At 38.2% G+C, this 25,512-nt stretch overlaps 1 protein-coding gene across 1 annotated transcript in view; it reads right to left on the bottom strand.

The window, feature by feature from the left end:
- Positions 1-25,512, bottom strand: part of MKS1 (MKS transition zone complex subunit 1) — a 1,448,767-nt gene that overhangs the window by 433,777 nt on the left and 989,478 nt on the right. The window contains exon 13 of the mRNA XM_044054835.1: positions 8,194-8,263. Within this exon, the coding sequence (XP_043910770.1) occupies positions 8,194-8,263 (70 nt within the window). The remainder of the gene's footprint in view (positions 1-8,193; positions 8,264-25,512) is intronic.

The raw sequence follows: 25,512 nt of genomic DNA, 5'->3' as shown, positions 1-25,512 counted from the left end.
TATGGGCTCCAGATTTTTGCCTCTCCCTCCAAGATTCCAGACTATCGCTAACATCATCTGCCAATTCATTACAAACTCACCTCTATGTAAGCATCACATCACTGTATCACCCTAGAAAAAGCCAAATGGCTACCTACAAAACAAACATCTAACCTACTTTTAGGATCCAGCTCCACACATTTACTCCCCTTGTAGCCAAACTTCACGAAAAAATCTCTTTATACAACCTGAGACACTACTCGCAAGTCACACCAACTCTCATTACCCCTAGAATCAAACTACATAGCACTGCACATGCTTTCTCCACTCAGGTGCCTACTCTATGGCAAGCTCTCCCCATTGACATTAAGGAAATAAACACTTACTCCAAATTCAGAATGTAACTCAAAAAGCCAGATACTCCTGCTTTGACACAGGACATATCACCTAGCCTACCTCCATTCTGAGTCTCATCTCTTTCACAATTCAATTAAGATAGACTCACTTTAGAATCTAATGTATATATTATATATTACACTTTACTTGACTGTACATTGCACTGTGCTCGTTCACTGGAATGCGCGCACACAGTTTTTTTTTTCTCTGAAATTGATGTGACCTGTTCTGTTATTGTTTATATTTCTGTATTTTATGTTTGTGAAATATTTTGTATTTCAAGGGACTGAGCCTGAAACTGGTCAATACTGATCAGTGTAAACAAATATAAATAAATATATACATATAAAAACTCCTCTAAGACAGATTCATCTAAGAGAAATAGGCTAGAATGTTGAAAAGAAAAAGCTAGATAAACCCTGCATCAAAACCGTTGACAAGAATGGGCTTTTAAATTCTCTCTTGCTACAGAAGATAAGAATTAATAATCAGGGCAGCCAAGATAAGTTCCACTGAACTGAGAGACTTCCCTGGAAGACCTGTATGAAGACCTATGCAAGAGAGGTGGCTGCCATACAGGCCAAGACTAAGATGATTTTCTCATCCAAAAACACTCCCAAACCATCAAAACGGATAGACTTTTATCAAAGGGCAGGACAGAGCCCTCAATGTAATCTTAAGCAGGTCTAACAAAAACTCTGCAAAAGAGAATGAAAAGATAAGAACATGTATAAAATTATCTTCAAAAGTGAAAATGGAACCCATTTTGTAATCACGGCACTTCCCTGTACTGCTGAGCAGCCTCACCAGTGAAGCATGAGTTTGTGCGTTTAATCTTAGGACAAGAACCTTTTCTCCAACATAAAAGTACAACTTTCAACACTGACAACAAAAGCTATGATAAAAATTGATATGGGGAGGAGGTGGGTCTGTTATACTAAGGAGAGAAACAGTGCACAGTTATAGTCAGAAAAAAAGACCATTATCCTAAGCACTTGCAAATAAGAGACATCATCAAGGACAATTCAAGGAAGGCTCCAAAGCAAAACGTTCTTCCCCAACTGGATTTCAAAATTTCATAATACATGTACATAATTTTGAAGAACTTACCTCATGAGACCAAGCTGCATGCCTCCTCTTCTGATTGACAGAATGGAGAAGGTACACACAACCATCTCCACAACATACCATAATCCACAGAGTATTTCCTGACATGACCTCTGATCTCCCATCTTATGTCTGGCAGCTCAGAAGACTAAGGCTATAAGGTGCTAATTATCTGCTGCTGTCCAAGATTTGACTCTATCCACCTACTGTGTGAAGAAAGCAAGTCTCTTAACCAGACAATACTCCTGTGCAGAGTCTAAAAAGGTCCATGTAGATCAGTGCTCTACCTCAATTAACAAATAAGTAAAATAAACAAACATGCTGGAGATTGGAAAGAAGAGACAACAAAAGTCATGATCTGGTTGGGCCTACTTTCCACAACAATGAAAGCATGACTGCAGAAATTACCACATAAAATTTTGCCTGCAATACTCCCTAGAGCTAGGACAACCGAAGTTGGAGGAAAAACAGTAACAGTTCAAGTTAAAACTTGTTCTCATACATGTGACCAGCCAATCACTACTGCATAACTCTACTAATAAAACGGGAAGGAGAAACCATTCCCTTCTCCATCACTACTAAAAAAACTGCTGTTGGTATGCAGGAAACTGTCAAGAAATATTCAGGAGAAGTCTAAAGGAAAAGTCCTTTTCTGCATCAATATTTTGTCCATGACAAATAGGTACAACTTTAAAAGAATATCTGTGGTCTCCTGTTGTCCATTAGCTAGAAACAAGATGGGAAAGAATCCCAAAATAAGAGACAACTTCCTTGCCAAATCCCAGCTATGACTTACAAAGGTGTAAGCATATCTTGTTTCAGAAAAAGAGGAAAACATTATTATTAGTACTACTATTACTTGAAAACAACATCTTTACTTCTACTGATACAAACTGTGATGCCCCCTCTTTACACCAGACCAGTAATCAAAGAGCTTCAATCCTCAACACTGATACCAGTGAGAAGCGGTCACTAAAAACAAAAACAGGAACAGATTTACACAACATTTCAAATGCTCTCTGCATTAAGTGCAATTTCCCTCAAGAGCACCACAGAACACGCTCCACTAGGACTGGACTCTCTGTCTCTGCTGATCCCAAAGAAGACTCACTTTGGAGCACTGTGTCTGAGTTCCAGGTATCGGACACACACACTTGAAAATCTGATTACACACACACACACACACACACACACACACCTAGGAAAGGCTGACAGATTCACCAGCGGTGTCCCCTCTCTCCAGACTACACAGTATATTGCTGCCACCAGTCCGATACTCTAAGGCTCTTACAAAGGGTAACCAATTATACTGTGTCAAATTCATAATGATATAAATGCTAGTGTGTGACCGAAGCAGTAAGGCTTATTGGAGTGGCCACAATGTCACTAAAATAAGCACAAGTACTCTCAAGATATTAAAAGTATTTTCTAACAGACCAACCACAATGAAAAGGTATAAAAATATTTAATAATGGAGAACAAAATAGAAACCAGGAGAATACATAATATTGAGTTACAATAAACAGAGTTTTCAGTCACAGGAAATGTAAAAATAACACAGTTGGACAGAATCTCACAGAAGCAAAAAAAAAAGAAATACTAAACTAATCTCACTGCACTTTTCTTAACTGAACTAGAGAGAAAGTGTCCCTAGTTAACTCATTTAGTATCGCAAGGTAAGATGTTCTGTTGTAATGCTCACTTCCACAAAGCAAAATTAGATACTACACATTGAATTAACTGCACAACTAACAGCTGAATGACTAACAACTGTGATAACTGTTATAGATCTTCTATATCAGATTCCAAAGAAAAACAATAGCAAACAACAAACTGTGGCTTCCGTCCTTCAGCTGGTTACAGAATGATATCACATCTACTCTGACACAATACACATTCTGTTAAGATTCTGCCGCAGCATTTTTAACATAAGCAGCTTTTACAAATGCATTTTAATACAAGCATCTGTATAAGTCAATGTGACAGTCAAATGACATAAGATTATTTAAAAAATTTCAACCAGGCATGCTGCCATATGCCACACATGCACTGTCTTACTTCTCCTGGTACAGCAGGCAATACCTCACAATGTCACACAAACCTCCAGCATTATTTACAAAAAACATAATGCTCTGGGTCTATTCACACAACATTCTTATTTCTATATTACAGCAACATTCATCTCGAAACTGCAGTGCTACTACTTTTGCTAAGTGATAAACATAACTCTGCCTTCTCCAAGGAATCTGTAACTCGTCAACAGAGGGGACTGCATCAGTAAACAACACAATTTTATTGTTATTCTACATCCCATTCAGTTTTTCCAGGGTGAAGATATGTGTCTACTTTCTCTTAATCTAATGGTCCCAACCCTTTCTTAAACTCTTCACTTACTCATATTACACTCTATCTTTTTTCATTTATATCCCTTCTAACTAAATTTTTTTACCATCATTCTTCACCTTATGCTGACTGCCCCAGCCATTTACCCAAATAACATAAGTCAGTTAAAAAGCAGAAATTGGCCATGACATTCCTATTTTACAATATATGACTGAATCTACCCATGTCACCTATCCAAGTTGCTCCTCACTTTGTCATATAACTCAGATCTGTTACTCTTCCCCTGTTCTCACATTATTCTATCCACTGCCCAAGTCTCTCATATTTCCCTTCACATACTTAAATTAACTTCAATAATATTATTTTTAAGAGCAACCCTGAGAACTTTGGCCCCTGTGCATGTACTGTAGGCCTTTCATGACTGATACATACTACAGTATCATTGCAGTCTTTCAGTATGCTTCACCAGTCACATACATGTCTGTTTTGACTAGAATATTACCTTCTCCACCTACTGGTTTCACCAATGGACAGCAAAGAAGCCACTGTTCATTCATTTAAAGGTTACTTTTTAATATGAAATTCATAAAGTCATCCTATGTTGCCACACAAAACATGATGAGCATGTCTGGTATTAATTCCAGTTTTCAACAGTAATTCATAAGCCAATCAAATGGTCAGGCTTAATCAAGCTCAACATTAAGTCACCCTCCTGAGAAAGCAATCTCCAATTGGTGCCTCATATCGCTTTATAAAATGCAGTCTGCATACTCAACTCTATCATACCTAATCCTTCATGCCCACACATTACATTAGGACCCAACTTTCATTCCTCAAAAAATATTTGTATCTGCTGCAACTCTTATTAGCACTGATAACTGTATCAGTTTCTACAACATAAAAACGGAAGAGTGTATCACTTTTTAACATAAACATAAAACTATACATTAAATCTACACATTCAGAGTTATGAACATCACCTATTCAGTTTCATGAGTCATTCATTCATTCCCTAATGTTAATTCTTCAACTGACATGCTAAACATTGCAAATCTTTGTATATGTGACTCTTATAATTATTACATTTTTAACTGTACACATGTAGGTCCAAAAGATTTATCTAATCAAACATTGAGGTTAAATTGCAACACAGCCACTTAGTTAATTTCCATCACTTTAACAATCCAAAAAAGTTAGTCTGCCACCTTTATCTTATCTTTACAAGCAACATTCAACATTAAATCATTTTATAGCTATTAGCCATTTGGCCAGCACATAACATTTGAGAATGTCACTTCTTACTCAACTGTCTGAAACATGAATTCATACCTGTAACAATCCTATGTACCTATGCACGTTATACTACTTGAATTATATGGTGATATAAATTACTCCATGACAAATCTCCAAGAACAGGTACAACTATTTGGTCCTATGTATTATGCTACTGATTAGCACCGTATGGCAGCAAATTTACAACCACAGTATTATACTTTTCAGATTCAGTAATTATAATAACACAAGTGAAACTGAGCTTATAACAATACAAGTTCAGTAATATATTTGCAGGATGCCTATTTATATGTGACATCTACTGCTCATACTGAACAGTAGTGCAAACTTCTGTTTGTAAACAAATTAAGTACACATACTTGTCTAAACATACAATTTTACATTTTTTTTTATACTGAATTCCAAATAATTATTCAAAATGTATTCTGTAAAACAATGCTATAGGGTGGTGCCTCTTCATAAATACTTATCTTAAACACAGATTTTGCATATGGTTAAAAGTTCACCATACTGTAACAATTCGAATCTCACACTTTTCATTCCTTTTTCTTCCTTCTCCTTAAAGTACAAAATTAACTTGAAATAGGTAAAGTGCCCAATCAAATATTGTGACTGACTTATAAACTTTGTTAAATATTAACACAAGTAAACAAACTTGTAACAACACAACTTCAATTACAAATTTATATTGGCATATAGGATTTTTTTTGTCCCTTGTGGTTGTCAGCAATTGGCCATGTCCTGCTGTCCCTCTTTCATCTTCTATTCTAACCTCTGCTTAACATCTGTCCAACTTGCCCCTTAAGACTGGGATGCCCCCACACCTGTACTGGTACACTGAATCATCAAACAAAGAGTCAAACAAACTAATTTAATTGGCTGCTTGGTTTCTCACTTGACTGAGAAATTAAAATGAGGTATCCAACTTCAGTGAGCACTATGTGTGTATCTAGCCAGAAAAACCTTATTTCCTACCATAAGCAATAAACAGCCAAGAGGTAATCATACATAGAAGATGACAACCCTCTTTTTCCAAGGCCAATATATTTAAATAATAAACATATTAAGAAACTTTTTACATTGCCTGTGCTGTCTAAAGACAGCAGTATAAGAAATGGATGCTAGGTAAGAAAGAGAGTTTTCTTGAAGAAAGGGTCTCCCTGCTGGTACATGCATATTTAGTGGGTTAGATAAAAACCTTCATCAGGAAAGGCATCACAGGAAGAAAACCAACTGCAATGTTTTTGAAATTAAGGGGTTTCATAAAAACCCTTAGGGTTTGCCTAGATCAAAGCCCTTACGAGTCCTTCCCTTCCTAAGGGTGTTTTAATACAGAGAAGAGTGTGACCAAAATATAAGGGGAACTCAGTCTCCTCCTGCACAATTGGTACTATGAAAAAGGCAGTTATCCCACAGCTAAAGACTCCTACAGGGATGCAAAGTGCTAGTCAACCAGAAGGTGCACTAAGTTTTATACAAACACACACACACACACACACACACACACACACACACACACACACACACAATGCCCACTGCTGAAAACCAGTCTACTGACAATAAGTTTTGACAGGTATTACGAGAATTACTGATAAAGACCTTCACTAAAAGTTCTGAACAAAACTAAAGAAAGCAGAAGAACTACAGGCAGGTTATTAGACATTCTCTGCTGACAATAGTGTCTGACAACCCCTGTTGAAAAAAAAAAAAAAAAAAAGGCGAGAAATTACAAGAAATGATGATAAGGTCACCCCAATGCAAGTTCAGAGGTATAAAGCCTGATGGAACTTGAAGTGACTCTCAAAACCTGAGCAGGCACTGGGAAAGTAACAATCTTTCCTGAGTGGGGAAAAGATGAGCCTGGACCAAGCAAGGTATTCCCAAATTCCAGTAAAAAAACAAAGCTTTTAGACGAAGAGGTGCAGAAAAGACACAAAGACGAACCATTGTGTTGCAAAGAAAAAGTATATGAATTTACCATTAGTAAATAAGAGGACTTATCTGTGGTCCCAAAGATGACCTTAAAACAATTTTCTTTATCGCTAAAAATGGTAAGCAGAGCTGCCACAAACTTGTTTCTTCCTGTCATTAAGATGTTCCTAAACAGTGCCAGTTAATAAGCAAACATGGTCTCTCATTTAAAAACAGGCTGAAATATCAGGGCCCTTGTCTAGTCATTTTCAGGCAGGACAAACACAAACAATAAAAATAATACAGGCCCAAGCTCAATGGTGTACAGGACTAAAGCCCTGGCTTTGACAAAGTGTCCGATTAGAGGCACTGGTGGAGAAGCTGGGTAACGTAGATGTGAGTGAGCAGCTGAAGCTATCTCAACCATCCAGGTGACGGAAGGCACTGGTGATACTTGCAGTCAGAGCCTTGTAGGACCACAATGTCTAAACTGTGGACTACTATATGTGATTGCAAGCATGCATTCTTACTTGCAGCACTAGTGGAACCCACAGATGCCAATGAAAAGGAAGAGTTACAGCTATATGCAAAATATCCATTCCCCTCTCTGATGATGGTACCACTCTTGATGCAATTAACCCTCACCCCCATGGAACAAATGGCCTATAGGCCTTTCCCCAAGGCGGAATGAATGGACCCAATGAGTAGCCATGAGGATGGCTAATGGTCAGTAAGGGACAGGTCAAATTTCATAAGTCTAAATGGAAGTTCTTTGCTAAGCAAACAAAACACAGCAGACATACAGTTCAGACCATGCAACTTGTTCAAATGGCAGAAAATTACTAAGTGATCTCAAGGCCCGGTACTTCCTCATAGGAGCTTCTATCAAAGATTACATTGTATAAGATCCCAGAGCAGGACACACCAATCTTTAAACTGAAAGACACATTTAGCAGTAAAGACTAGCATATTTGTTACTGCTGGCAGCATGTCTGTACAGTACTTTCATACTAAGGACCCATTAGCATTGCCTTGATGATCTGTGTTACCATTTTAATATTTTATTGCATATGTAAGTTGCTGCACTTCAGATATTCTCTAGGTAAAAATGAAAGGTGTAAAGTAAATGGGAAATAAGTATTGGAGGTCTGCTGAAACACTTACTTTCAGATTCCACTTCATTTTTAAAAAACGCCTCAAAGGTAAATGGATATGAAAAGTAGGCTATGTTCTCCTGCAACAAAAGATAAAAGCAAAAAAAGCTACTTAGTGTAATAACAAGGATTTTGGTAAATGATATACTTGTAATTCAAGTAATAAAAAACAGAACATGAAATTTAGAATTTATGGCATAATACCTAACAGTAGACACAGCTGAACAGAAAGTGAGATCATTGATTTAAGCAACCTAGGTTGGATAATAAGCGATAATAACCATAAAAAATAACTTCTCACAAGAGTGAAAACTGCAAAATACTGAACTTGTAAATTACCATAGAAAATGTTGGAATGTTCTTACTGAATATTTCACAATATTTGTACAGGGTGCTACATAAGGCATGTCTTTCTCAAAAATACTTTCTTTAAATAGGGTAATGTCCTATGATCAAGGGTCAGTGGTTCTAAAAATGACATGAATACAACCACAGCTACTGCTCATCTAAGAGATGAATATCACAAAATAATGAAATGCAAGTGTCAACGAGGATGAAATAAATAACTTACTGGTGCAAAACGCATATGTTTCAGCCAGACTCTTCTGCAGTATTACTTAATTTATTTGCAACTGTTAATCAGGCAGGTGGTAGTCAACTTGACCCTTTTCAGCCAAAAACTGGGCTTGTGTATTTATTCTTGTCTAAAACAATAACAGGTTGTGTGTTGACATGCATTTTTTAAGAACTGAAAGTCTGAAACCCAAATGTCTGGCATAATGTACTGAGTAAAATCTGAATTCTATGAAGGACAAAACATTTTATCAATATCAGGGGCATTTTAAATAAGCAGGGTCAGGTAAGGTCAATGGGTGCAGTTCTTCTCTGGTTGTTTTTTGTGTTAGTGTGACAATATGTTACAGCTTTTAAAACTAGTAGTAGGCTTCCCACCTAGTTCTGTGGTGACTGCAGTGTGACGTTTGCTTAGCTAGAACAGTGATATCTGTTCATATGTAAGAACCCTGCTACAACAAGCTTGCTGTGGTTAGGGTCTTACATATGAATCTTGCCACAACAAGGTTATTTTTTGCCAGTTCTGAAGCATAGCCAGTACGCTAAAGAGTTCATAGGCAGTTACTAGGTATATAGTCCAGGAGAACAATAAGCAGCCTAGCCCAAATTTCCAACTGCTTCAAAGCACTGACTGATTGACGTGGTCAAGGTCATATGTTAAGCAAATAAAAGTGGACAGATGCAAAACATGTACCCTTGGCACTGGGAGCAGCTCACTAACAACTAAAAAGGCAGAATTTTAGTCCTGTGAGCTAATTGCCAGACAGTACACTCCATGTACAATAAAGGCCTTTATAAATACTGTGACACTCTTGTTATGCAAGTATTGGGGAAAACAACAAACTTGTCATTAAACAGAAAGTAAATCTAGAAAGGGAGATATTCCTACTGCCAACAAACAGCTGCAATAACAACCATAACCACTGCATTGTTTTCCAAACTCAATTGTGTGGAAAGGAGTGTGATAACCATGTAAATAGTATTTAGTAGTATTGTTTTATTTAATTTTAGGACCCAGTTCAATGGTAAAAGCAAAGCTGTAACTGTGATTTAATAGCTGTTCTATATATGCCCATTAAACTATGCGAAGCATTCAGTCTTTAGTGGGATCTTAATTTGTGCACACCGACAAGTTAATCAGTGATATAACAAACTTTTTGTCCTGAAGACTTGGTCATGCCCTTTGTCAACCCTCCACTGGAACTAGTCTCATCTCTTCTTATTTTATCTGCTTTTCCCTATCAACTCTTTTTCCTCCTTGTACTTGCTCTAGCAAACTGTATTCATATTCTATTCCTTAGTGTAATGCTCTCTAAACCCTTTAATTATTTGGCCTATGCTATATACTTTTCTCACATTTTGGAAATTGTACTTAACTATTATAACGCCTGTGCACTGTACTGCTGTGCACAATTTTTTGACTTGTACTATATTTCTGTGACCCTACTTTAATATTTTGTAAATATCATAATTACTTGCATTATTTCTGGGGCTTTTCACCTCGGGTCTCCACTGAAAATGGGCCCCTGCCTCAGTTGGACTAACCCGATTAACAAATCTCAATAAAATAAATAAATAAAATAACTGGTCTGTACTCCTTGCCCATTTTTATAGACATGTATGTACTTATATATATATATATATATATATAAATATTTATCTATCTATATATTTACACACACACACACACACACACACTTGTATTACACATACACACCTGGGGTTCTCCTGAGAGAGACAGAATCCTACTTTTGTAGACCCAACATTACAAACCTAATACAGCAAAAGCCACCCTTATTTACAAAATTAAAATCAGCCTGAGGTAAGTGCTTTTTGCAGGAAAGCAAACACCCATCCCACCTTCCCAGTCTACCCCACACAAATGAATTAACTTCCAGAGTTGCACATTTGTGGAAGGGAAAAAAATAAAAAAAAGATTGTCTCGAGCATATTATTTCCTTCTAATGTAAGAGGACAAGTCAATTTCCAAAAACTGCTCTGAGAAAACACACTATTACCATACACATATACATGGGATATATATATATACACAATATAACATATCTGTAATATAATGAATACACTAAATGGCCAACAATTTTCATTTGTACTACAATGGTTTGTGTAAGTTATCTTCCAACTGATAAAGATGTAAGTAAGTTAGAGAAGTGCAAGCCCCATGAAGCAGAAAGCATCATATCCAGCCCTGGTCCACACACAGCATGTTTACCTTGTTTCCATTTTCAGTAAAGGGGCCTTTCTTAATATTTAGTTATGCATTTACTCTTTATTTATTTTTTGTAACAACATGCTTATGGGAAAAAGAGCAAGGACAAAATATGCAGTTTTCCTTCTTTCTTTCTTTTTTCTTATAAAAGTTCAATGTAAATGAAATGCCCCAATGTTCTGGATAGTTGCAACCATACCTTCTACAGTGATATTAACCTTACATCTGTTACCGTTCTACAATACCACAACTTGCTTAAAATATGGGAGCACTGTTTTTTCATATTTTGTCAATTTACACACAAAATACTTGATATATATGTAAAAACTGCCATTCATTTTCTAGGTATCTAAATGCTAAATAATTTCCGTGTTATTCTGCTATCTTGTTTTGTTTTAGAGTTATCGCATTGATTTGTGTTAATAAATTAATCTTTAATGTCTATTTATTAACTAAAATATTAAAATACATATTTTGTAGAGTTGTGCTTGGTGAACAACTTTAATACTCATAATATCCTATTACCTTGTTTGGTTTCATAGTCATTGACATATGTTTGTTAAAAATTAATTATTTTTTTAAGAGCGTCTACAATATAAAAGTTATTCTGTACATTTTTGTGCGAAATAACAAAGTACTTACAATACAAATGTATTTGCTTTTCTTTTTTAAGTAACTTGAGTTTGGATATAGTAATTAAATGCTATAACTAAAAATTTATTTTTAGAAGTTTTATGCATATCAAAAGTGTCCGTTTATATATTTAACTTGGGGTATGTTTTCCTTTAATTATGCAACATTCTTTTTCTAAGACGGAGTGATTCCATACACTGCACAGTTATCATAAATCAAGGCAATCAAAATCAGCAAAAATACATATTTAGGGAAACACACGAAAGTTATGTACTTATTACAATGAAGTATCCTATTCATCCTCCTCCATCCAATATGAACGAAGGGACCAGAGCCAGTTGTCAGGTCCAATCTGATCGTTTGCTATTGCTCTTCACCTTGATCTCTTAGGTTATCCTCTCCCATAATGCTCTGAGTGCCATCTTGTCCTCAGACTGAGTTTTCCCAAACAGAAAATTTGAAACCCACCTGAATGTAACATCTGGATGGGGGCTGAATGGAGGGTTGAAGTACTGGACGGATGAGGAGGAAAAGGATCCATTATTATGATAACCTTAGTATCTTATTTCAATTGACCCTTTGAGCCAATTAATGGGACAGAATTCCAAGCTACCTTGTTTCTTGGGTTGTATCATGATAGGATACCTTTCAGGACAGAAGCCCCAAAAGATGCTCAGGATCTAGAAATTATACCCAGCTTGTAATGACTGGCAAAAGCTGTGAAGGTAGACCATGTAGCTGCTGCACAAATTTCTTCTAGCGAAGAAGTGTACATAGCCACTGACCTAGAAGGATGAGCTTTTGGTTTAGTCGGTAGCACTTGTTTCCTGATCATATAAACAAAGGGTATATGATCCAACAACCATTTGGACAAGGGTTGTGTCACTCGCCTAGTCAGGATGTAATAGAGGAGACTTTGTGGGTTCTGTTCAAGCAGCTTTATTATGTACAAACACATTAAGATTGAGACTCAACTTTAACTTAGGTAAACTTATATATATTACAGTCATACAGGCTCATGATCTGGCTGCACTCAAACTGAAGCAAGCACATTCTTGCTATTTATATGCACGTTCAGTCCTTGAAATGCTTCTTAAAGATATAGCACACACACTGTGCTACAGGTTATGCAATACTGACAATATCAGTTGACATGCAAGCCATACAAATAACTCTTTGTCATGCAATTATACAGAACTAGATACACATATATACAATCAAGTCCAAGTGGCTGTGTATTTCACACTAGGTCTGGAAATACGACCAAAACGTGTGACAAAATTTAAAATCAGATTTAGCAACTTGGACTCTCTCTGCTGAATGTTCAACGTCAGGAACATCATCAGGAATGGAAGTAGAAGTTAAGACACGTTCTGCAACAGGAACATTGTCTGGACTGCTCTGAGATCTAAAGTCTGTAATGCTGTGATATTGATTCTGGCACAGGAAGATGATGTCTACAATTTCTCCTGTACTCCACACCCTCAGATTCTACGAAGTAGGATCTCGCCTCAGTACATATATCTGTTACTTGACCAATCTGGTCGAAACCTTTAACCGTTTGTATCCTCACCATCTCCCCTCCTTTAAATGGATGAAGAAATAATCTGCTCAATTTATCCCAGCTGGACTTCTGGAAAGCCCACTTCCTGAATAATCGGGGTCTAATTGTTATGTTGTTCTTAGCTTTAGGCCTCAGCAAACTGGAACTAATAGGCAATGTTGTTCTGGGTTGTCTGGATACAAGTCTCTGAGCAGGTGAATCAAGTATATCATTACAGGGTACATTTCTGAGATTAAATAAATTCAAAAAGACATCGGTATTGTCATGCTTTGACCTTTCATGTAATTGCGTTGCACTCTGTACTGCACTTTCAGCTAGTCCATTTGATTGTGGATATTCTGAACTACTGGTAACATGTACAAAGTCCCATTCTCTTGTAAACATCTGAAACAACTGACTAGCGAATTGAGTGTCATTGTCAGAAATAACTGTGTGTACTACCATGGACTGAGAAAAGATGTTTCAGCTTAGTGTAACAGCAGTGGACATTAGGTGAGGTAGTAAATAGATCTCAAACCAGTTAGAATAAGAGTATCAATACTAAGTAATGCTGATTGTTCCACTCGAATATATCAGTGGCTACTGTTGATCAGGGTAGTTCAGGAACTTGACTTAGGTGAAGTGGTTCTCTTTGCAAATGCAGTTTAGCACTATTGCATGCTGAACAAGAAGAAAGTAGTTTACCAATGTCTTTTACTGGAGAAGGCCACACTACTAATTCTCTTGCCCTTCTTTTGGTAGATTCAGAACCTGGGTGACCACGACGCAAAACCTGGATATACTCATGTTGTAAGGAAGCAGGAGCAACAATTTTAGATCCTTTGAAATTAATGCCATAATTCCATCAACATCTCATCTCTGTAAGGAAAATACGTTTGCACTTCAGATAGTACACTAGATTGCTTTGACAGCCATCCAACATTAATGTAGTGGTTAAGCTTTTGCAAAATTGGATCAGTCTTTGTATGATCTCTCAGCTCATCAAGTCTTGTGGTAGTAGAATTATGCACTTCCATTACATCAGAGTCACAATTCTCTGTGTCAAGCTGTTCCGCTGTATTTCTGGGCGATCTGGATAAGGTATCAGCCAGATAAAGAAGTTTGCCTTTTGTATAGACCATTTGAAGTTGTACTTTTGCAATTTGAGCATCATTCTTTGTAATCTAGCTGGAGCTGAATGCACAGACGTCTTTAGAATAGTAACTGGAGGTTGGTGATCAGTTTCAATCTGAATAGCTCTACCATAGATATAATCATGAAACTCTAAACATGCAAATACTATTGCCAAAATTTCTTTCTCAATCTGAGCATACTGTATTTCAGTTTGGGTAAGGGTTCTAGATGCATAGGCTACCGGTCTGCCTTCTTGAAAAATAACTGCACCAAGACCAAATTCTGAAACATCACAGGAAAGAGTTGCTGGTTTATTCACATTATAGTTTCTTAATGTACAGATGGGGTGGCAATTTTCTGCTTAAGGTCTTCAAATGCTCTCTGGTGCTGCTCCAACCAAGACCATGTAACATTTTTGCATGTTAGCTCTCTCAAAGGTGCTGTCAACTCACTGAAGTCTGGTATAAACTTGCCTAAATAGTTGACCATGCCAAGAAAACATGGCTTGAACATTATCAAGTGCTAGTATCTCAAGAAGAGCTGCTTGCTTGGATGGGTCTGATCTCAAGCCAGTACTGTTAACTATATGACCTACATATGTAACTTCTGGTAGTCTGAATTTGAACTTTAGAGGATTAAGCTTTAAGTTCACTTCACATGCTCTTTCTACAACTCTCTTAAGGTTTCTGTCATGCTCTGCTTCACCATTGCCTCCAACCAATAAATCATCTACCATTATGGCACAAGGATAACCTAAAAAAATTGCTCCACTGCATGCTGAAAGACTTCACTTGCAGAATTCATTCCAAATGGCATCCTTAGGAATCTGTATTTGCCAAACGGGGTACTAAAAGTAGTCAGTAATGAGGATTTGAAATCAAGCATCACTTGCCAAAATGAACTTTTTGCATCCAAGACAGAAAAAAAGTGGCATTTGGTATTAGGGCTGCGCCTTCTTCAGCTGTACACATTGGACGATGGAGTCTCTTTAATGCTTTGTTCAATTCTCTTGGGTCAATACATATTCTGATTTTGTCTGAGCCTTTCTTGTGGGCTGCTACCATGGACAACACCCATTCAGTTGGTTCTGTAACTGGACAAATTACACCTTGCTGCACCATTTTATCCAACTGAGCTTTACCTTTATCCTGCATAGCTATCAGAACTTCTCTTGCTAGTCTGATCACTGGACTGACTTCTTAGAATACACAACTGGAAGTTTGCCCAACTTGTCATTGAAAACATCAGCATACTCTGAGAAAATGGCTTCAGAAAAACTGCAACTAAGATACGCGCTTATATGATGAACTTCTTTGGTAAAAGAAAGAAAATTCATTCTTAGACTGTCTCTGAGACCCAGTTATGACTGCACAGGTCTTCAGGCTACACAGAACAAGCTGTAACAGTTGCTAGGCAAATAACATGAAAGCACTACTCAGCCTTCAGTCTGAATTTCTTTACCTCCATAAGCAACAAGTTTAGCACTACTAGCCACATTGAGTTGTTCACCAGCTCTCACTTTAGCAAATGTGTCTGCTCACATAACATTACACTTTGAACCAGTGTCTACTTTGAGCACAGTGGATTTGCAATTGATCTGTACAGTACAAAATACTTTGTTCTTAGCCAACAAATTCACTGCATCAACCGTTTCACCAAATACTGATATACCATCTACATACAAAGTAGAAATGCAGTTCTCTATATGATCAACTTGCTTTCTGAATGACCCTTCTTTATAACAGTGTGAGGATTACTTGATCTGCACAACTTTTGAAAATGGTTCCATTTTTTACATTTATGGCATTGCTGACCAAATACTAAGCATTTCTCTGCTTACTGTACTGATCACGCTCCTTTCTTGGAACTTGCTGGAAAACTACTTTGTTTCTCTGGAGAACCAGCAGGGGCTGTGGTTGCCATGTGCTTACTGCATGCTGTCTACAATTGCTCTGGAGCCTGCCAAAACCATGGTCTTGTAACTTGCAAGCATACTTGTGTGCCTTTCTGTATCTTTATAGATTTGACAAATTTCAACAGCTTAGCATTAAATCACTGTCATGAAGCAAAATCTTTCTCACAGCAGCACTAATACCACACACAAGCCTGTAATTTATCAACTCATCTTTTAAGTCACCAAATTGACACAAGCTTTGTTCTTCAAGCCAGTAATATAAGCTGCAAAAGTTTCCCCAGGTTTCTGATCTCTTGTACAAAACAAATGCCTCTGTAATGTAATATTTGTCTGGGGGTTACACATTTCTCTATATTTGCTCTTCCCGTGATTCAACCTCTACAACAATATGGTGGTTTTTCACCTTCTCCCTCATATACTGCTGGTGCATATACAAATGAACACTCCCTTTCAATGGCCTCTGACCCAGCTAGATTAAATAAAATGAATGTCCCAGTGCGTGCATCATTGTCAGAATAAGCTACTTGTGTAAAAATATCGTACTCTTGCTCAAATATTCTCCAATTCTCTGCAATATTCTGATCGAATACAAGTGGGGAGGGCTTTTGAAATCAGTCTGCCATATTAATGCATACCAGTGAAGGATTTCGCAAATATGCACAAACACACACACATACATATCCATATGCTAGACATTTATGCCAGTATTCATAAATATGCCCAACAGCACAACAAGCCTCTGAATAACTGAACTTTGCAAAATAAGTCTATCAGGCACTGTAATACTCTTGAAATTACTGTACTGCAAAAAATCACCTCTTATCAGTATAAAACAAATTTCAAAATAACTGCAATGTGTGAATGAAATGGGCAGAAGAAGCTCAGAGTAAGAAACATTTTGAAGTAACTGCACTTTGTGAATAAACCGTACACAGCATACTGAAACTTCTCCAAAATGGCGGTAACTTGCTAGACAATTCTTTACAGTACAAGAAACACTATGTAATAGTGGCACTTTGCAAACAGACACATGCGGCACAAGAAACTTTTCGAAATGGCTGGACTTTGACTGTACTTCATGAAATAGCTACACTTTGCTCACAAACTCTTCAGAATACATGCACAGGAATAAGCGCACACTGCAAGAACTTTTACACACTTTGAGATACTTCCAATAACTCTAGTTATGCCCTGAATACAATACGAAGTAGTTATGCCAAAACACAGCACTTTGCCAAAAAACATGCAGTTGCCTTGCTTTATTTATGCTTAATGTGCACTTTTTGCCCTTATTATATTCATTTTGCTCATTTAACTTTTTAAGCCCATTATACTTTTCTTGTGCTCGTTTTACTCTAAGCATGCCCGTTTTGCAATTCTGAGGTAATTCCAAACTCCTTATGTACTTTTCTGATGCAAGTTTTATCAACTCTCTTAATCTTAAACATTTTGTTTAATCCACAAACCTTTTGTGCCTCTCGTTCAATAAAGTGGTTTGTGCCCTTGTAATGCTCTGTTTTACCTTTTTTTATAAAATAACCTGTTTGTGCAAGTTTTCATCACCTTTGGTTCTTTTCTGGCCCTTTTCCATGCTCGCTTCTCTTAGTTTACCTTCACTGTTAACGCTGCACCTTGTAGCTGTAGAAAGCAGTCTCTGGAATTCCGGTTCTGATACCATGTCACTCGTCTAGTCAGGATGTAATAGACGAGACTTCATGGGTTCTGTTCAAGTAGCTTTATTATGTACAAACACATCAGGATTGAGGCTTATATACAAACAAGTTATTACCCTCATACATGCTTACTTTCTGGCTGCACTTTCAAAATGACACTGAAGCTACACGTGCTTGCTGTTTTATATGCACGTTCAGTCCTTGAAATGCTCTTAAAGATGCAGCACACAAGTTCTGTTCTACAGGTTTAGAAACATTTTCTCCAATTTGTTGAGAGCAAAGAAATGAAAAGCTACAAATCCTTCTGATGGATTTAGTTCTGTGCAAACAGAATATGAGCTGAAGGTGGACATACAGAATGTGAAGCAAATATTGGTGTGATTTGGAAAGAATACTTGTAGGTCAATGGTTTGATTCAAATTAATCTCTGTGGCCACTTTGGGAACAAAGGAACAACTGGTTCTTAAGGACACACTATCCTTACGAATTATCAAGTATGGAACCAGTGATGATAGAGCATGTAAGCTCTGAAATTCTTCAGATTAATGTTCCAGTTACCAAGAAACTGGATTTTCAACACAAAAACTTTAAGTTAATAGGAAGAAGGTGGCTCAAAGAGTGGCATCATTAAGGCATTTAAAACCAGGTACATACCCGGTTCTGACTAACCTGGGACCTTTATGGGAATAATTAACACGAAAGTCTCTTTTTGAAAGACCTTACAAAGCTCATGGGAGGCCAGGGACTTATTTTGAAAGCCTAGTGGAAGCTAGCTGGACTTTGATAGCGGAGAGGCTAGACCCTTGTTCATATAGGGTAGCCAAAAAGTGCATAAGCTAAGAAAGTGAGGTGGAAAATGGGTGTAGGTTATATGAAAAGACCCAAACCTGAAACTCTTTCTACTTGTACCTTTACACTTTGAGTACACTGGTTCTGGGAAGATGACAAAATGTGGACCACTCATTATGAGAAAGAAGGATCCATGGCCATCATGACAACTGGCAATATCGTGTAGTAAGTCTGAGACTGAGGTGATAGTATGACTCTGGCTTGATGGATGAGAAAGATGGTCCGGTTTTGGATCCAGAAGGGCTCCTTTAGAAGAGACTTCAGCATAGGGAAAACAAAATTGTATAGAACACAGAGGAGCAATGAGAATTACGGCAGATCTGCACTGCATTGCTTACTGAAGGAACTTGGGGATAAGGTGGGTAAGCTCACAGACAGACTACAGCATCTCATCAGATGTAGTCCTTTGGGGGTAAAAGATAAAAGTAGCTGCTGCATTTTGTCTTGGGTGGGGTGGCAAAGAGATGGCAGTAGGGAGTGCTCCAGTGGGTGAATAGCTGTTGAGCCACCACTAGATTGAGGGACCACTCATGAGGCATCAAAACAAATCTGCTGACCCTGTTTGTTAAACAGCTGGCTTTCCCCGGAATGTGTGTTGCTACCAGAAAGCAACGAAAATGTAATAACCCAAGGGAGCAGTGGTGAGACTGAAGGGCAGAGCTCTGAAATGGAGATAAGTATTCCTGAAGGTCTGTTTAGCACATCCAATCTCTCTCATTTAGGCAATGGAGGATTACCTGCATTATAACCATCCTGAATGGGATCTCTTTGACAAACTGGTTTAGGCTGCTCAGGTCTGGAATTAGCCTGAGGTCCTTGTTCGTTTTGGGACTAATAAAAAACTTGAATTGATTCCTGACCCTCTCTGCTCTGGTCTGATGGGGCATCTTGGATGGCTATTTTTTGAAAAAAAAAAGCAGTGCATTCTCTCCTTGCCACTTCATATTACTGGGGTAGAGCATCTGGCAGGAGTGCTTTTAGGGGTGGGCAGAGACAGAAGAGGAGAAAAATGGAATCCAATAGTCAAAACAGGAAAATGCTAGGTACCTGCCTAATCATTTAGAGGAGTTGAGGCTTAAAGAGGATTTAAATAAAAGTCAACAAGACTTAACACTGATCATGCAAACAGCTACCACGACACCCAGGTAGGGATAGAAACCTAAGCTGAAATAAGTATAAAAGTGAGAGCACTTACCTACGTGGCTTAAGTATCATCTGTTTCCAATGGCAGCAGATGAGATCTGGGAACACAATGGTAAATAGACTATTATGGGAGGGGAAAACACTAGCTCCAGTCTCATCAGTAAGATCACAAGGACAGAAGAAATAGGACCCCATGTTAAATACACAAGCACAGCAAAGTACCATCCTGGTAACATTATTGCAAAAGATAAATTTTGTGCCTGCAAACTAGCAACAAATGTTGCTAAACTTATACAATCAAGTATATTTGCAGGGGCCTGCACACCAGCATTCCAATTACTTTTGCATAGCAAATCTGAAGATAGAATTTATAAGTAATTGAGTGGTTCAGATAAACCACTGTATTCTACAACAGCACACTTGAGCTCAACACAGGAAAACTTATAAAGATCAGAGCTTTGGCCAGCTAACATCAACCTGAAATCAACTGGATATATAAGTGAATTTAAGCACACTTTTATATGCTCTTTTTCATATAGTACTGTATTTAATTTATTTATTTGTGTTTTTCACTGAATATTAACTCAACTGAAGTTGTGTCCGTCTCTCTACAGAGTACTTGTTAGAATTTCTGTGTAGCCATTGATAGCAGTGGGGAGTAGTTTTACCTCATCACTGACATTCTGTCCTGTCTTATATAAGTGGTACATTTTGAGTTCTCTGCTTAATATCAGAGCTTTGGCCAGCTAACATCTACCTGAAATCAACTGGACGTATAAGTGAATTTAAGTACACTTTTATCTGCTCTTTTTCATACAGTTTGTTTGTCTTTTCGGCTTTTCTCGGTTAGGGGTCACCACAGCGGTACTCCGGTCTGCTAATGATTGGCAGTCGACTTTTATGGTGCCGAGTTGCCAGCCCGACGCCCAACCTTCAGCGAAGGCACGCCCATTCACGCATGGCTTTCAGAAGCCATGCGACCACGGGGAGGACATGCAGACTCCACACAGAAGGCACTCGAGCCGAGAATCGAACAGGAGAACCTCTTGCTGTGAGGCAACAACGCTACCGCTGTACCACAGCAGCTTTCTGCTCTTTTTCATACAGTACTGTATTTAATTTATTTGTGTTTTTCACTGAATATTAACTCAACTGAAGTTGTGGCTATCTCTCTACGGAATACTTGTTAGAATTTCTGTGTAGCCATTGACAGCAGTGAGAGGGTGGTTTCACCTTATCACTGACATTCTGTCCTGCCTTACATAAGTGGTACATTTTGAGTCATCTCTGCTTAATATCAGAACTTTGGCCGGCTTACATCTACCTGAAATAAAATGGATGTATCAGTGAATTTAAGTACACTTTTATCTGCTCTTTTTCATACAGTACTGTATTTAATTTATTTGTGTTTTACACTGACTATTAACTCAACTGAAGTTGTGGCTATCTCTCTACAGAGTACTTGTTAGAATTTCTGTGTAGCCATTAAAGGCAGTGGGGGGGGGGGGGTAGTTTCACCTCATCACTTACATTCTGTCCTGCCTTATATAAGTGGTACATTTTAAGCTATCACGACTTAATATCAGAGCTTTGGCCGGCTGACATCTACCTGAAATCAACTGGACGTACAAGTCAATTTAAGTACACTTTAATCAGCTCTTTTTCATATAGTTTTGTATTAATTTATTTGTGTTTTTCAATGAATATTAACTCAACTGAAGTTGTGGCAGTCTCTCTACAAACTACTTGTTAGAATTTCTGTGTAGCCATTGACAGCAGTGGGGAGTAGTTTCACCTCATCACTGACATTCTGTCCTGCCTTATCTCTGCTTAATATCAAAGCTTTGGCCGTCTAACATCTACCTGAAATCTACTGGACGTATAACAGAATTTAAGCAAACTTTTATCTGCTCTTTTTCATCTAGTACTGTATTTATTTATTTATTTGCGTTTTTCACTGAATATTAACTCATCTGAAGTTGTTTCTTTACAGAGTACTTGTTACAATTTCTGCGCAGCCATTGATAGCAGTGGGGGATAGTTTCACCTCATCACGGACATTCTGTCCTGCCTTATATAAGTGGTACATTTTGAGTTATCTCTGCTTAATATCAGAGCTTTGGCTGGCTAACATCTAACTGAAATCAACTGGATGTACAAGTGAATTTAAGTACACTTCTATCTGCTCTTTTTCATATAGTACTGTATTTAATTTATTTGTGTTTTTCACTGAATATTAACTCAACTGAAGTTGTGGCCGTCTCTCTACAGAGTACTTGTTAGAATTACTGTGTAGCCATTGATAGCAGTGGGGGGTAGTTTCACCTCATCACTGACATTCTGTCCTGCCTTATACAAGTGGTACATTTTGAGTTCTCTGCTTAATATCAGAGCTTTGGCCAGCTAACCATCTACCTGAAATCAACTGGATATATAAGTGAATTTAAGTACACTTTTATCTGCTCTTTTTCATATAGTACTGTATTTAATTTATTTGTGTTTTTCACTGAATATTAACTCAACTGAAGTTGTGGCTGTCTCTTTACAGATTACTTGTTAGAATTTCTGTGTAGCCATTGATAGCAGTGGGGGGTAGTTTCACCTCATCACTGACATTCTGTCCTGCCTTATATAAGTGGTACATTATGAGTTATCTCTGCTTAATATCAGAGCTTTGGCCAGCTAACATCTACCTGAAATCAACTGGACGTATAAGTGAATTTAAGTACACTTATCTGCTCTTTTTCATATAGTACTGTATTTAATTTATTTATTTGTCTTTTCACTGAATATTAACTCAACTGAAGTTGTGGCTGTCTTTCTACAAAGTACTTGTTACAATTTTTGTGTAGCCATTGATAGCAGTGGGGGGGGGGGGGGGTAGTTTCACCTCATCACTGACATTCTGCCCTGCCTTAAATAAGTGGTACATTTTGAGTTATCGCTGCTTAATATCAGAACTTTGGCCAGCTAACATCTACCTGAAATCAACTGGACATATAAGTGAATTTAAGTACACTTTTATAGGTTCATAGATAGGTACTAGGCTATCGGACCTGGGGCCTATACAAGCCCAGCCAAAAAGGTACCCTGGCTTTTGCCACCCAAGAAAATTATTTTCCTGTGCCACTATCGAGCAGAGCCACAGAGGTGATCCCCGGGGTGAATTTCCTATTTCCCATCCAATCATCAAGATTTTTCTTGAAAACTGCTAGTGAGGAGCTTTGTTTGATATAGATAGGTAGTTTATTTCAGAGTATGGGAAGTCTCTGGGACAGGAATCTATCCCTCCAGCATGTTCTATTTATTGTGGCGACAAGGTTTAGGTCCCTAGAGCATGTAGCTTGGAGGGATTGGGATTTCTTTAAGTGGAGCATGTCCAACATCTCTGTATGTTAGGCAGAGATCAACTCTGAGTAGGCGATATGCGACGGAGTAAAGCTGGAGTTTTTTGAGATGGTCTGCATTATCTGCTCTTTTTCATATTACTGTATTTAATTTATTTATTTGTCTTTTTCACTGAATATTAACTCAACTGAAGTTGTGGCTGTCTTTCTACAGTTAGTTCCCCACCCACCCTCCCTGTTCTTGTTTCGGTGTTAATGTTGGTGGCTTTGAAATTGCCCACCCCTCTTGTAGATTTGTATCTGGATACTCCTTCTGGGCCCATCTCATTTTCTCACTCAACTGAGTGCAGTGAGATCATATTCTGATTTCAGGCACTCCTACTGTGTACAAACAGAGAATCTGAGAAGGACAACCCCTGTAGCCTCTTAATCCTGTTCTGTTCCCTCCCTCAAAAAAAAATATATATATATACTTTATTCAGCTGCTCTTACTGTAACTGTCTTAGTTGGTCTTCTGCGTGCTATCTGTTCAGTCGCTCTTACTCTGCACTTATTACTGCTTGTTAGTAGCCTTCTAATTTACTGCCTTCTGCACTTGTTTTTTTTAGTGATTTGTTAATTTAATTGCATTTATTTGAACTGTATTTGTCATAGTGTTGCTACACACTCTGGTGTGCTGGCCTGCACTGCAATTTGAATTGTATTTACTGCTGTTTTAGCTGCTTTTCTGTAACAAAAAAACATTTTAAGCTTGTTTCCTGCCTTTTCTGTAACTAGTCAAGTCCAGATACAGACTTGCTGTATCCAAGACTGTTGGTAAGCTTCTGAGCCACCCCCCCCAAGCCTTTCTGTGTTGGAGGGAAGCCTTCTAGCTTATCAGTGGGAGTGGTAAGCACTAGGGTAGCCTATCTACCATGGGAAGAGTGGGTTTTGGCCCTGAAATTGTAGTTTATTGGCCCTTTGGGCAGTTTCCCCATCTCTTTCTACTTTCTGGTTAAAAGCCCGTTTTGCGTTTGGTCCCTGCCTTTCCTATAACTAGTGTAGTACAGGTACAGATATGCTGTATCTAGGGGTGTTGGTAAGCTTCTGAGCCCCCCAAGCCCTTCTGTGTGGGAGAGAAGCCTTCTAGCTTATTAGTGGGTGTGGTAAGCACTAAGTAACCTATCTACCACAAGAGTGGTCCCTGGCCCAGAAATTGTAGCTATTGGCTGTCTGAGCAGTTTTTTCCCCATCTCTTTCAACTTTCTGGTTTGAAAGCCGCACTTGTGCCTCTTTCCCGCCTTTCCTATAACTAGCCTAATCCGGTTACAGAGTTGCTGTATCCAGGATTGTCAGTAAGCTTCTGAGCCCCCCCCCCAAGCCTTTGTGTGTTGGAGGGAAGATTTCTAGCTTATCAGTGGGAGTGGTAAGCACTAGGTAGCCTATCCTCCACAGGAAGAGTGGGTTTTGGCCCAGAAATTGTAGTTTATTTGACCATTTCGGCAGTTTTCCATCCCTTTCAACTTGCTGGCTTAAAAGCCTGAGTTTGTACTTGTTCCCCACCTTTCCTGTAACTAGTCTAGTCCAGGTACAGATTTGCTGTATCCAGGACTCTTTGTAAGCTTTTGAGCCCCCTAAGCCTTTCTGTGCTGGAGGGATGCCTTCTAGCTTATCAGTGGGAGTGGTAAGCATTAGGTAGCCTATCTACCACAATAGGAGTGGTACCTGGCCCAGAAATTGTAGATATTGGCAGTTTTTTTCCATCTCTTTCAACGTTCTGGTTTAAAACCCGCACTTGTTTCTCACCTTTCCTGTAACTAGCCTAGTCCAGAGACAGAGTTGCTGTATCCAGGACTGTTAGTAAGCTTCTGATCCCCGCAAGCCTTTCTGTGTTTGAGGAAAGCCTTCTAGCTTATCAGTGGGAGTGGTAAGCACTAGGTAGCCTGTCTAACACGAGAGGAGAGGAGAGGTTCTTGGCCCAGAAATTGTAGTTTATTGACCATTTGGACAGTTTGTCCATCTGTTTCAACTTTCTGGTTTAAAAGACCACATCTGTTCTTGTTTCCCATCTTTCCTGTAACTAACCTACTGCGTAGCACTAGAAAGACTTAAACTGATACAAGCCTTCTAACTTATAAAAGAGACTGTGGAGTGATTAAGTATCAGTTTTCTGTACTTTCTTGCTGTACTTAACTGTTTTCCACCTAAATGCAGATTTTTCAGCATTTATTGTGATTTAAAAGCTTGTTTCTTTTCACATATTGTACTTATTTGACTGCCTGCACTTTTGAAACGTTTTTTGTTTAAATAATT

This window comes from Protopterus annectens, chromosome 13.part0, assembly GCF_019279795.1.
Source record: "Protopterus annectens isolate FY-2018-M chromosome 13.part0, PAN1.0, whole genome shotgun sequence".
Lineage (NCBI taxonomy): Eukaryota > Metazoa > Chordata > Ceratodontiformes > Protopteridae > Protopterus > Protopterus annectens.
The sequence above is the reverse complement of the archived record's forward strand: the minus strand, read 5'-3'. Positions and strand labels throughout refer to the sequence as shown.